This window comes from Microcaecilia unicolor, chromosome 11 (genome assembly GCF_901765095.1).
Source record: "Microcaecilia unicolor chromosome 11, aMicUni1.1, whole genome shotgun sequence".
In the NCBI taxonomy this organism is placed as follows: Eukaryota; Metazoa; Chordata; class Amphibia; order Gymnophiona; family Siphonopidae; genus Microcaecilia; species Microcaecilia unicolor.
Window position 1 is genome coordinate 94899551 of NC_044041.1, and position 12118 is coordinate 94911668.

The following is a 12118-nucleotide window of genomic DNA, read 5'->3' on the forward strand; positions in this document are numbered from 1 at the left end:
GCTTCTATTGGACCAAATTGGACCAATAGAAGCCCCAGCAGCAGGAAAACCCACCCAATCCCGCACCGCGGCTGCTCGAAAACCCGCCCAAATCCCCGCAACCCAAGCGATTAGGAAATTCCCCGCAGCCGTTTCCGAAAAGCCGCCCAATTCGGCGGCTTAACCGCAACCCTGGCAAGTTTGATTGGTATAGGCAGTGCTTTTTTTGTAGAAAAAAAAGTGCCGTACTATTATGGGTGGAGTCACCACATATGTCCCCACCCCCTTGATAGCCACACCCACATTAGCCACACCCCTTACACCAGCCATGGCACACATAAACAGACATCATTGAAAATATTATACTAGTATAGGAGAAAAAAATAACGTGATTTTTTTCGTTATAAATAATTTCTGTAAGCTGTTACAGCTCCAGTATACCCAGTGCAAAATAAGACAGCAGATGTAAATTTTCAAATTGGACATATTCCAAACACTAAAATGAAAATAAAATGATTTTTTTTTCTACCTTTGTTGTCTGGTGACTTTGTTTTTCTATCCATATTGGTCCCAGTCTCTGATTCTACTGCTCTCTATCTGTTCCCTTAACTACGTTTCCAGGGCTTCCTTTCCATTTATTTCTTTACTTTCCTCCTTTCTTGCCCTACATCCATAAGTAAAAGCTGGGTCCTCCTCCGTGGAATTGACTGGAGGAGGTATAACATGGATCCAGCTTTTGCCTATTTTCTCCATCCATGTGCAGTTTTTCTCCTCTCTTCCCTTTCCTTCATCTCCATCCATGTGCATCTTATTTTTTCTTTCCTCCCTCCATCCGTGTCCAGCACGTCTCCCCTCTCCTTCCCTCCATCCGTGTCCAGCAAGTCTCCTCTCTCTCCTTCCCTCCATCCGTGTCCAGCAAGTCTCCTCTCTCTCTCCTTCCCCTCCATCCGTGTCCAGCAAGTCTCCTCTCTCTCCTTCCCTCCATCCGTGTCCAGCACGTCTCCTCTCTCTCTCCTTCCCCTCCATCCGTGTCCAGCACGTCTCCTCTCTCTCTCTTCCCCTCCATCCGTGTCCAGCACGTCTCCTCTCTCTCTCTCTCTCTCTCTTCCCCTCCATCCGTGTCCAGCACGTCTCCTCTCTCTCTCTCTCTCTCCTTCCCTCCATCCGTGTCCAGCACGTCTCCTCTCTCTCTCTTCCCCTCCATCCGTGTCCAGCACGTCTCCTCTCTCTCTCTCTTCCCCTCCATCCGTGTCCAGCACGTCTCCTCTCTCTCTCTCTCTCCTTCCCCTCCATCCGTGTCCAGCACGTCTCCTCTCTCTCTCTCTCTCTCTCTTCCCCTCCATCCGTGTCCAGCACGTCTCCTCTCTCTCTCTCTCTCTCTCTTCCCCTCCATCCGTGTCCAGCACGTCTCTCTCTCTCTCTCTTCCCCTCCATCCGTGTCCAGCACGTCTCCTCTCTCTCTCTTCCCCTCCATCCGTGTCCAGCACGTCTCCTCTCTCTCTCTTCCCCTCCATCCGTGTCCAGCACGTCTCCTCTCTCTTTCCCTCCATCCGTGTCCAGCACGTCTCTCTCTCTCTCTCTCTCTCTCTTCCCCTCCATCCGTGTCCAGCACGTCTCCTCTCTCTCTCTCTCTCTCTTCCCCTCCATCCGTGTCCAGCACGTCTCCTCTCTCTCTCTCTCTCTCTTCCCCTCCATCCGTGTCCAGCACGTCTCCTCTCTCTCTCTTCCCCTCCATCCGTGTCCAGCAGTCTCCTCTCTCTCTCTCTCTCTCTCTTCCCCTCCCTCCGTGTCCAGCACGTCTCCTCTCTCTCTCTCTCTCTCTTCCCCTCCATCCGTGTCCAGCACGTCTCCTCTCTCTCTCTCTCTCTCTTACCCTCCATCCGTGTCCAGCACGTCTCCTCTCTCTCTCTTCCCCTCCATCCGTGTCCAGCACGTCTCCTCTCTCTCTCTCTCTCTCTTCCCCTCCATCCGTGTCCAGCGATCGTTCTTCTCCTAGCCCGTCCTCCTTCTCCTCTGCCTGTCAGCGAAGCGATAGGCTGCCAGCGTCGGACTCAGCAGTGCGAACAGTGCAGCGATTGAGAGAGGCTGGCAGCGTCGGAGCTTCCCTCTGTGAGTCCTGCTTATGCGGAAACAGGAAGTTGAAACAACGTAGGCGGGACTCACAGAGGGACGCTCCGACGCTGCCAGCCTCTCTCAATCACCACCTACACTGTTCGTGCTGCCGACTCCTAGAAAAACAGTAAGTAGGGGAGTGAGAGGAAGGGTGCAGGACTCGCCAGGGGAGAAAAAAGGTGCCGGTACAGCGTACCGGCACAAAAAAGGCCCTGGGTATAGGACTTGACACTGCTTCTGTGCATGGTAAAACAGTGGCCAAAAGTCTCTCTGCATTGGCCGCACAATAACATTTCATTTAGAAGTCTAAATGAAAACATTGCAAGCCCAGTTTACTTTGAGAATCAGCCTCTGAAACAGGTTTTACATATTGTACCAAAAGGTGCCACTGATTGTGCTTAGAAAGCAATTACTTTGTCATAATTTTGACTATAAGTTTTGCAAAATAAATTTTAAAAAGCAGTATTTTTAAACATTCCTGGAAACACACATTGTTACTTTCTTAAAATAACATGAATATGTTTGAGAAATTTCTCTAGGGCTAAACACAGTCATCCCTATTTCATCCCTATTTATCTCTAAAATGTGTGGTTGCTGTGAAAATTGACCTTCACATGCATATTAGTCCCTACTCTTTAGAACGTTACCTGGCTTTGGGCTCCCCCAGGACCTCCATATGCTTACCCATAAACTTGTGAGTTTTCAGTTCCTACTAATTCTGTCTCAATGGTGACCATCTTTCAAAATAGTTCCAGCTGACTATGGCGCCACTCAGCTCACTAACATTAACCCCCATTAAATCTGCAACTGAAAAAAAAAACTGCAGGAGTCTTAACACAGGTCATGCCACACTTTGAAATTTCAAGGTTTTTTTTACGTCTTAACTAACATCTTCGATTGTGTGTGCCAAGTGTCAGCTCTTAAATCCAACTAGATGTCTTTTTTTTTAGCACATTTTTTAATTTTTTTCTGTAAGTAAGTGGATGTATGAAGGATTGTACAGATGTGCTTTTATGCATTCATAACCTAATATCTTCATGTAGAAAACTTAAGATTTGTGCATTCCTTCATTGAAATTTAGATGTTCACTTAATGAAGCTGTTGACCTCTTAAGTGTAGGAGCATTGCAGTATTTCAACTGTATTACTTGTGTATGTTGAGAAAGGTAATAATTTGGAAGAAGAGCCCCCTTATAGTAAGGTGGGATGAGACAGAAGAAAAGGAGTGTCTGGCCAGGCGCTTCATGGTTTGATTTCCTTTTCTTTCTCTTCCCCCCCTCCCCCACACTTTTCCTTGTGGTTAGAAAGAACATTTCACAGGAACACACCAAAATCTTTGGTCAAAGCTGAGCAAAGAACACCTAAAATGGAGTCTCTTCCGGTAAGTCTTTGGGAATATGCAACATGAATGTGTAACTAAGGTTTGTTCACTGTGTCAACCTTGCTTCTTTGTTGTGCCTGATCTGCACATGGCTCAGTGCTACTGATAAATTACACCAGTAAAACACTAGCTGTTGCGCTACAGAAAACGAGCCCTTCCTTTTACGTAGTCTCCTAGTATTCCAGAACCTTTGGGATAGTTGTGTTCATGACATCTCTCTTGGCATCCAGTCCAGCTCCTCTGTATTCTATCTCCAGCAGGTGGATGGATACATTCTTCAGAGTCTGATTCTAAGTGATTTGCTTGTGGTCCAGTTGGTCAACTGGTCCCTAGCTGAGTCTGCAGAGCAGTGGTGTACCAAGGGCGGGGTAGTAGGGGCGGACCATCTTGGGTGCAGACCAAAGGGGGTGTTCCACTCCCGCTGCTCCATCAGTCCTGAAACTTTAAATTGTTCCTCAGCCTGCGCCTTCCTGCAACCTCCATCCCCGCTGGGCCACTACTGCTGCGTTTCCTCTGGGGGGGGGGGGGGGGGCTCCTCTTCATCTCTCGCCTTCCTCCAGCCTGCGCCTCCACCCCCGCCGGTTTGCTGCCACTGCTAATCTGCCAGAGAAACAGTGGCAGCGGCAATTTGGTAAACAAATGTGTTGGATCATGGGGTCTCTCCAGTTCCAGAGCAGATCCTCAGGTAATTAGGTCCCGCGATCTTAATATTTTTATTTTATCTTGCCTTGGCTTTTTTAAACTTTTTTTGCTGCTGCTGGCTGCTGCTAGTTTGGAGCAGGAGCAGCAGAATGAGGGAGAGCATGAAATGTGAAAAGCAGAGAGGGGAGCCAGGAGCACTGGATGGAAGGGAGCAAGAGGGGGCAGATGCTGTTGGAAGGGAGTGAAGGGGCAGACGCTGATGGAAGGGAGTGAAAGGGCAGACACTGGGTGGGGGGGCAGATGCTGATGGAAGGGAGTGAAAGGGCAGATGCCATATGGAAGGGGCAGAGAGAGGGGGCAGGCGCTGGATGGAAAGGGGCAGAGAGAAAGAGAGGGCAGACTCTGGATGGAGAGAGAAGAGCAGATGAGGAAAGCAGAAACCAGAGACGACAAAGGTAGATAAAAATTTATTTTTCTTTTTTTGCTTTAGGATAAAGTATCATTGTAGTTGTGTTGTTAAACATTTATAAATAGAAAATGAAAATAAAGTAATCTTTTTATTGGACTAATTTTAATACATTTTGACTATCATTTGGAGACCAAAACCCCTTTCCTCATGTCAGAACAGGATACTGTAACAGTCCAATAAAATGGTGTTATTTTCCATATTTGTTTTACTTCTATTTGTTAATTTGTAATGCGGTAATTGGTATTTGTTAGTTTTTCCAAATGTACATCTGCTATTTTTATATTTTGCACAGTACTAGAGGACATACGTACATATATCATCAGTATCAATGATTTAGGGTGTGTGTGTGTTAAAAAATGATCAGCCCCAGGTGTCAAATACGCCAGGTACGCCACTGCTGCAATCTGGAGGTTTTAAGATCCCTGTCTGTGATGCCCTGTGAATTTACTTCTTCCCTCCCTTCACCTCTCCCGTTTCCTGTAGAGCTCTCCTTTTCCAGCATAGTTGTTGAGTTGGGTGATCAGTTTTGAGAAGAGCAAACTAATTCCATCGCAGACGCTGGAGTATCTGGATGATCTATTCAACACAGCAAGGGAGAAGATCTTTCTCACAGAACACAGAAGGTTGAAGCTGGTTCAACAGATTCATCATCTCAGTCACAGCAGATAACAATGGGAGGTGGTGACAACTGACACCCACAGGTCTGGTTGGGGAGCTCATTACAAGTTCCATCTGACCCATGGCTCATGGACAGAACATGAGTCTCAGTGGTCGATGAATCGCTTGTAGTTCAGGGCAATGCGGAATGTCTTGTCCAACTTCGCTCCCTTTCTGGCAGGAGCCCTATTCTGAGTTTTCTCTGACAATGCAGTGGTGGTGCTTATATCAACATGTGAGGCGGGACCCACTTGTTGGCAGCTCACATCACTGGTTCCTTGAATGTGGACTTTCTCAGCAGGCACTCCTTGAATCCAGGAGAATAGGAACTATCCAGACAGGGTTTTCAGCTGATAGTGGACCGAGGGGGTTCTCTGCTTCTGGATTTGATGGCAATGAAACAGAATGCCACAGTGCCCAAGTTTTTTTCAGCTGTTTGAAAGAACTGGGCTCAATGTGGATTGATGCCTTACTGCATCCCTGGCGGACAACACATCTACTGTGTGTTTTCCCTTCTTGGCCCATGGTAGGCTGCATGTTGAAAAGAATCACATTGCACCAGGGTCAAATAATTCTCGTAGGCCCGGATTGGCCGAGGAGGCCATGGTACACAAACTTGATTCGACTGCTGGGCTGGGATCTTCTCTGTCTTTCACAGGTACATGGCTTACTGAAGCGAGGTCTGATGCTCATAGAGGATCCTTGTCCCTTTGGTCTTATGGAATGGCCATTGAAAGGGCTCGGTCGAGACGAAAAGGTTATTCTGATTTGGTCATTACTACCTTGCTTAGGGCTCGGAAATGCTGTACATCCATGGCGTATGTGAAGGTGTGGAGGACATTTGAGGACTGGTGTTCTAAGTACAGAGTTTTTACCCTTCTTTGGTCAGATCGCGCACATCCTAGCATTTCTCCAGGCAGACCTTCAGAAAGGATTGGTGTTGGGTTCTCTAAAAGTTCAGGTTGCAGCTTTGGCCTGGTTCAGAGGCCATAAGCACATATGCACCGCCATACTGGGAAAAGACCAAGGGTCCATCAAGCCCAGCATCCTGTCTCCGACAGCGGCCAATCCAGACTTCAAGAACCCGGCAACCCCCCCCCCCCCCCCCCCCCCCCCCAAAAAAAAAAAAATGTTCAATGAACTTTTCCCTCAGGAATCTGTCCAAACCCCCTTTAAATTCCGTAAGGCCAGCTGCTGTCACTACATTTTCCGGCAACGAGTTCCAGAGTCTAACTACACGCTGAGTAAAGAAAAACTTTCTCCTATTTGTTTTAAATCTACTATATTCTAGCTTCATCTTTTGTCCCCTGGTTTTGTTGTTGTTTGAAAGTGTAAACAAACGCATCTGTCCGCTCCGCTCCAACTATCGAATATGTCTCTTGTAGCTCACCCGGATATCATTCGATTCTTGCGGGGGCAAGCTGCTTGCGGCATCCCTTTCGTATGCCATGTCCAGAGTGGAAACTTAATTTAGTTCTTCAGATTCTGCAGAAGCCTCCTTTTGAGCCACCCTGGAAGGCATCCTTGAAAGATCTTATGCTAAAGATGACGTTCACGATGGCTGTTGTGTTGACACTTAGGGTATTGGAGTTTCAGGCTCTCTTTTCTGGATGATGGATCTCTTACTCAACTTTTCAAAGGCAGTGGTCTCACTGCACACAATTCCTTCCTTTCTTCCAAAAGCGGTATCGGCATTTCATCTTGGCCGATCTTGGAGCTTCAGTCTTTTTGTAGAGAGGATGAAAAGGCTCAATATTTTTCTTTGAAGCTTCTCAATGTGAGTAGTCCTCATTAAATATCTGGAAGTCACGAATGAGTTTTGCAAATTTGACAGACCATTTGTGCTTTTTAGTAAACAGAGGTTTGGCCTCATGGCTTCCAGCCCACAATTGCTATGTGGCTGAAGGAGACTATTGCGTCAGCTTATTTGCTTGTGGGGAAGCAGTCTCCTTGGGTCTTGCGCACTCATTCTACGAGGCATACAGTGACATCCTGGGCAGAGACTACCTTACTGTTTCCGGCGGATATTTGCAAGGCTGCGATGTGGTCAACACTGCATACCTCTTGCCAAGCAGCGCATTCGGAAGACAGTTTTGGGGCTTTGGTCCTCAGGGTGGCTGCACCAGGATCTCACCCACATTAGGGATTGCTTTTATACATCCCACATGTTCTGGAATAATAGGAATCTACATAATAGAAGGAGAAATAAAGTCTTCCCTCAGGATAATCTCTCCTAGTCCAGCCCACTGTTCCAGAGGCCCGTCTGAGGTTTCCGAGATGTTTAGTCAATGTGAAGTAATGGGCCAAATAACGACTGTCACCTTGCACGGTGCTTCCTGCATATCTCTTGTTCTGTACAAGTTGTCCAGAGATAAGAGGTCCACACACATTTGCTCATCTGGTTAGTGAGTTGTTTAAGGTTGTTGTGTTATATTCTGAGTTTTTCCTTACTGATTATCTAAGTAAATACTGAGGAGCTGGACTGGATGCCAAGTGAGAGAGAGCTTGGCTCAGTTTTCAGTTCTCGATCTCCACCTGCTGGTTGATGGACATAGCTATCCTACAGATTCTGGAATAATGGGAAGGACTAATGGAAAAAATAATTATCAGGTAAGACTTAATTTCTCCTTTCAGTATGGTACTGGGTATCTTATTCCCAAAAGTACAAGTTTTTCAGCCACAGAAGCAAAAAACCACAAATAACTTCCATTAGTACTGTTGCTTAAGAAGCTGCCAGTCAGTCAGGAGACAGTTACTCTGTGGACTTCTTCGGGTTTTTCGTTTTGTTTTGGGGGGTTTTTTCATCCTAACCAACTATGGAATCGGCCTCTCTAACAACATTCTTTCCTTTTTTTTTTTTTTGATGATGATAGATATTTTGTTCAGGATACAGGAGCCAGCTGTTTAGGAGGGATGCTTCAAAATAAAAACTAAAATAATTGTCTTTACACCTCCCCAAATGATGGTTCACTCAGAACAGGTCTCAGGCTCATGGCAGGTGGACGAGGAAGGCAAAGAAAACGGAGATATACGCATATATAGAATCGTGGAAAAAATCTTCTTGTTTAGAAAATGTATTTTTGTCATTTAGCCAAGCGATTCTATAAATCAGGTTGCAAAGACACTGTAACTGTCATACACCATTAGAAACCAGTTTTTGGTTTTGTTTTGTTTTTACAGTTGCCTGCTGTACCAGAAGGAATGATAGGAATGCTGGAATCACAGACACTGCTCTTATCTTATCTCTCTTTAAAAGTAAGTTTAAAGTTGGAGAATTACAAAAGAATATTTGCTGATGGTGTTAGGGTTGGATTTGACTATTCACTTTTCCAAACCCACATTCAAGGCGAGTCATGATTCAGGTAGAATAGATAGGTTCCTGTCCCAGAAGGGACTTACACTCAGGTAAGACCTAATTTCTCTACCTTCCTCAGTCAGACTGGGTAGATCCGAACTGGATGGATAGATTGGCTGGGAGGAAGTGTCCATAGGCTACTATTGAACTAGACATGAGGAAGCCACTGTTTGTCCTGGGATTGATAGCATGGAATGTTGCTACTACATGGGTTTCTGCCAGGTGCTTGTGACCTGGATTGGCCTCTGTTGGAAACAGGCTGCTGGGCTAGATGGACCATTGGTCTGACCCAGTATGGCTTTCTTATGTAGAATACAGGGAGGCAAATTTAAAAAATACCTTGAAGATATTATAGCTTTGTCAGATCTTTCCAAAACTTACTGCTGATTTCTTTAAACATTGTGACTCGCTACAGCCCTTCCTTGCTTTTGCCAACCTTGATAGTGATTTCCCGCTTTTATTACTGTGACAAAAAAAAAGTTGATGTTTATAGTGTGGAAAAAAGACTTTTGCGTTCTTTAGTAATTGAGCTTTGGCACGCGGGGGCAGATGTAAGTTATTAATATTGCCTAACTTGTTTTCCAACCTAAGAAGTTCCTGATATTTGAGCCATCATTGTGTGAATGATATAAGCGAATATTTTCTCCCCTGCCCCCCTTAATATGGTCTTATCTGCTTCCCAGAACAAAGTAGGATGATCTGTGTGCTCAGTATTAGCAGTTCTCGATATCAGTAGTACCAAAAACTTTCATCAATGGAGGAGGCAATACATGTAAATGCAAACCAACTGCCCAGCTCCTACAAAGTTCATATATTCATGAAAAACTATGTAATCTTTTCAATAGCAGTATAGGATCTGTCAGAAGCGCATGACTCCACTTTTATGGCCCAAGTTTATCAAGCCAAACACAATTTAAAGTGGGCATGTATTCGTCATTGATCCAAAGTCTTTTGCTATCAAATATTTTTTTCTTTTTTTTTTTTATCCTATATAATAATTTGTACCTCCAAAGTTCCATGGCTGACTGGCTGGCTGGGTTTGTAACATCTTCTGATGTCAGCCAGCCTCCAGCATTCCATTCCTTCTCACTGTCCCGCCCTCACGTCAAAACATAATGACGTCAGAGGAGGGCGGAACAGTGAGAGGGAAGGGAAAGCTGGAGGCGAGCTGACGTCAGAAAGGATGTTACGAACGGAATGGAAGCCCAGCCAGCCAGAGAATGTTCAGGTACAAATCGCTGGATATGGAGGGAAGGAGAGAATCGCGGAACATGGGAGGGCAGGGAAGAGAACAATCGATGGACATGGATGGGAGGGCAGGGCAGAGGAGAATCGCTGGACATGGAGGGGAGGGCAGGAGAGAGAGAGAAAAATGCTTACACGAGAGCCTTCCTAGGGCCCGTTTCATTGTTGACGAAACAGACTTTGTTCCACTAGTATACATAAAATGCTTGTTCGTCAAATATTACTTTCTATCAAAAAATCAGAATCTTTCAGAAAAAATCCAACTACTTAAAGAACTTCTTCTTTAGTTCTTCAGTTCTTTAATTCTTTAGTTATCAGCCTTAGGTCTTCCATAAGACAGCACACATTGTAAGAAAGGAGACTTCTCATGCCAACACGAATCCATATTTCGCTAAACGCTGTATTAAGGACTGTCTCCTAAGAAGAAAGATAAATCTAAATCTTTTTTTAATAGACACAATCTTTTTCAATTCTTTCTCACATCCAATATACTGCTATCAAACAGGCAGAATCTTCTTTTCACCACGAAGTTTAAAAATGGCCGTGGCATTAGAAGTGGCATAGTCTTTCCATTAATTCACTAAACACTCCTGAAATTGCGTGTCCTTATACAGATATTGCATAAATTTCCACTGAGGTGGGACCAAGGTACAAGAATAAAAATTCAACTCAACCCATATTATTGTGTGATAACCAAGATTGTGTATCTGAAAATAAACTTCTCAATATAAGGATGTAATCAATTGGCAATCCCACTGAATGGGCTTGAGACAAATATGTATAGTCCTTGTCTAAAGGATGCAGCAGCCTCCAAACATCAGTAACATCTAACAGTTCATAAGTTAATCGGCTAGCCTCGAAGGGATCTTTGTCTCTGCCCCTGCTGTGAGATTTAACAAGATCATGTACTTGAGAGAAATCTCCCCCTATGACCACAGGAATATCCTCTAACAGGGGGATGATCATAAGCAAATGCCGGTGCTAGAGGCTGTTAACGCCATATTAGCACCTGCGTTTGCTAACGCCCCATGCATGATCAGAGTCCCCGAGCGCGTGAAACAACGCACTCGCGGGCTCTGAACGCAACTAGCATTCAAAGCAGGGCTCTTAGCGCAAATAGCATGCAAATGCATGCTAAACCTATTCATCCCCAATGATCAGTGACCAGCGCTCCAAAGATTGGATCGCTGTGTGCGGCAAACCCTACGCCAGCTCCAAGCTGGCGTTAGGGTTTGCAGACCATTGGGGTGGAATGGTGAGCCCTGTCCAGCATGTATTTGCATGCTAGCAGGCCCCCATTCCCCCCCCCCCCAACAAAGCGACCCCCCTCCCCAGGAACTGATGATGACCCCCCCCCCCCCCAGCAACAGGGGGCTGGAGGTCCGGCAGACGCCTGCAAAATGGTGGCGCCCAGCCCTGCGCATTGTATCCTGGGATGCGCTGGGCAGGGCTTCACACCATCCCAGGATACACTGGGTAGGGCTGGGTGCCGCCATTTTGCAGGCGGCATTGAAGGAAGAGGAGGGAGGCAGGCTACCTCCCTCCTCCAACTCAAGGTAGGGGGTGGTGGGAGTAGGGGGATCCTTTGTTAATGCTAGGGAACCCTTTGTTAATGCTAGGGGGGTTAGAGACCCACCGGATCTCCAACCCTCCCTGAACTGTGTCTGGGGGACCAGAGGTCTGGTGGACCTCCAGCCCCCCTGTTGCTAAGGGGGGAGGGTGTCGGTCGCCCACTGGGCCACCAGGGACTTTTTAGAAATGCTGAGGGGAGTTGGGGGGGGGGGGGGCTGGAGACCCACCGGATCTCCAGCCCTCCTTGAACCTGGGGGGGGGGGTCATTGGGGGGACCGTAGGTCCACCGGACCTCCAGCACCTGTTTTGCCTTGCTCGGGGCAGGGGTGGTTGGAGTCTGGTGGTCCAGACAGCCCAGACTTGTCAAACAAGTGCGGGAGGATTGTGCTGAGCAGTTCTACAGGTACATAGCAGAACTTGGAAGATTTTCCTAGGAAAATCATTGCTATAGCTGCTTCCAAAAGTAAACTCTCAAGTACGACGTATACCAACGTGGCAACTGGCTAATGTGCATACAAACAAGGGCTTGTTCAATTGGCTCCACTGTCCTTGTGTCACGCTCCTCACCTCCTCGGTGATGGGGTGCTCCTGTGGACCTCCTTGGTGATGGGGTGCTCCCGCAGGGTGGAGCACCGGGCATCTTGGCGTTCCGAGCGTGGCCTGGCCATATGGAGTGGAGCGCCGGCCATCTTGGTGGGGCCAGCTCT

At 46.6% G+C, this 12118-nt stretch overlaps 1 protein-coding gene across 1 annotated transcript in view; it reads left to right on the forward strand.

Moving 5' to 3' along the window:
• Positions 1-12118, forward strand: part of HAUS8 (HAUS augmin like complex subunit 8) — a 69759-nt gene that overhangs the window by 28514 nt on the left and 29127 nt on the right. The window contains exons 6-7 of the mRNA XM_030218304.1: positions 3395-3471; positions 8420-8494. Of these exons, the coding sequence (XP_030074164.1) occupies positions 3395-3471; positions 8420-8494 (152 nt within the window). The remainder of the gene's footprint in view (positions 1-3394; positions 3472-8419; positions 8495-12118) is intronic.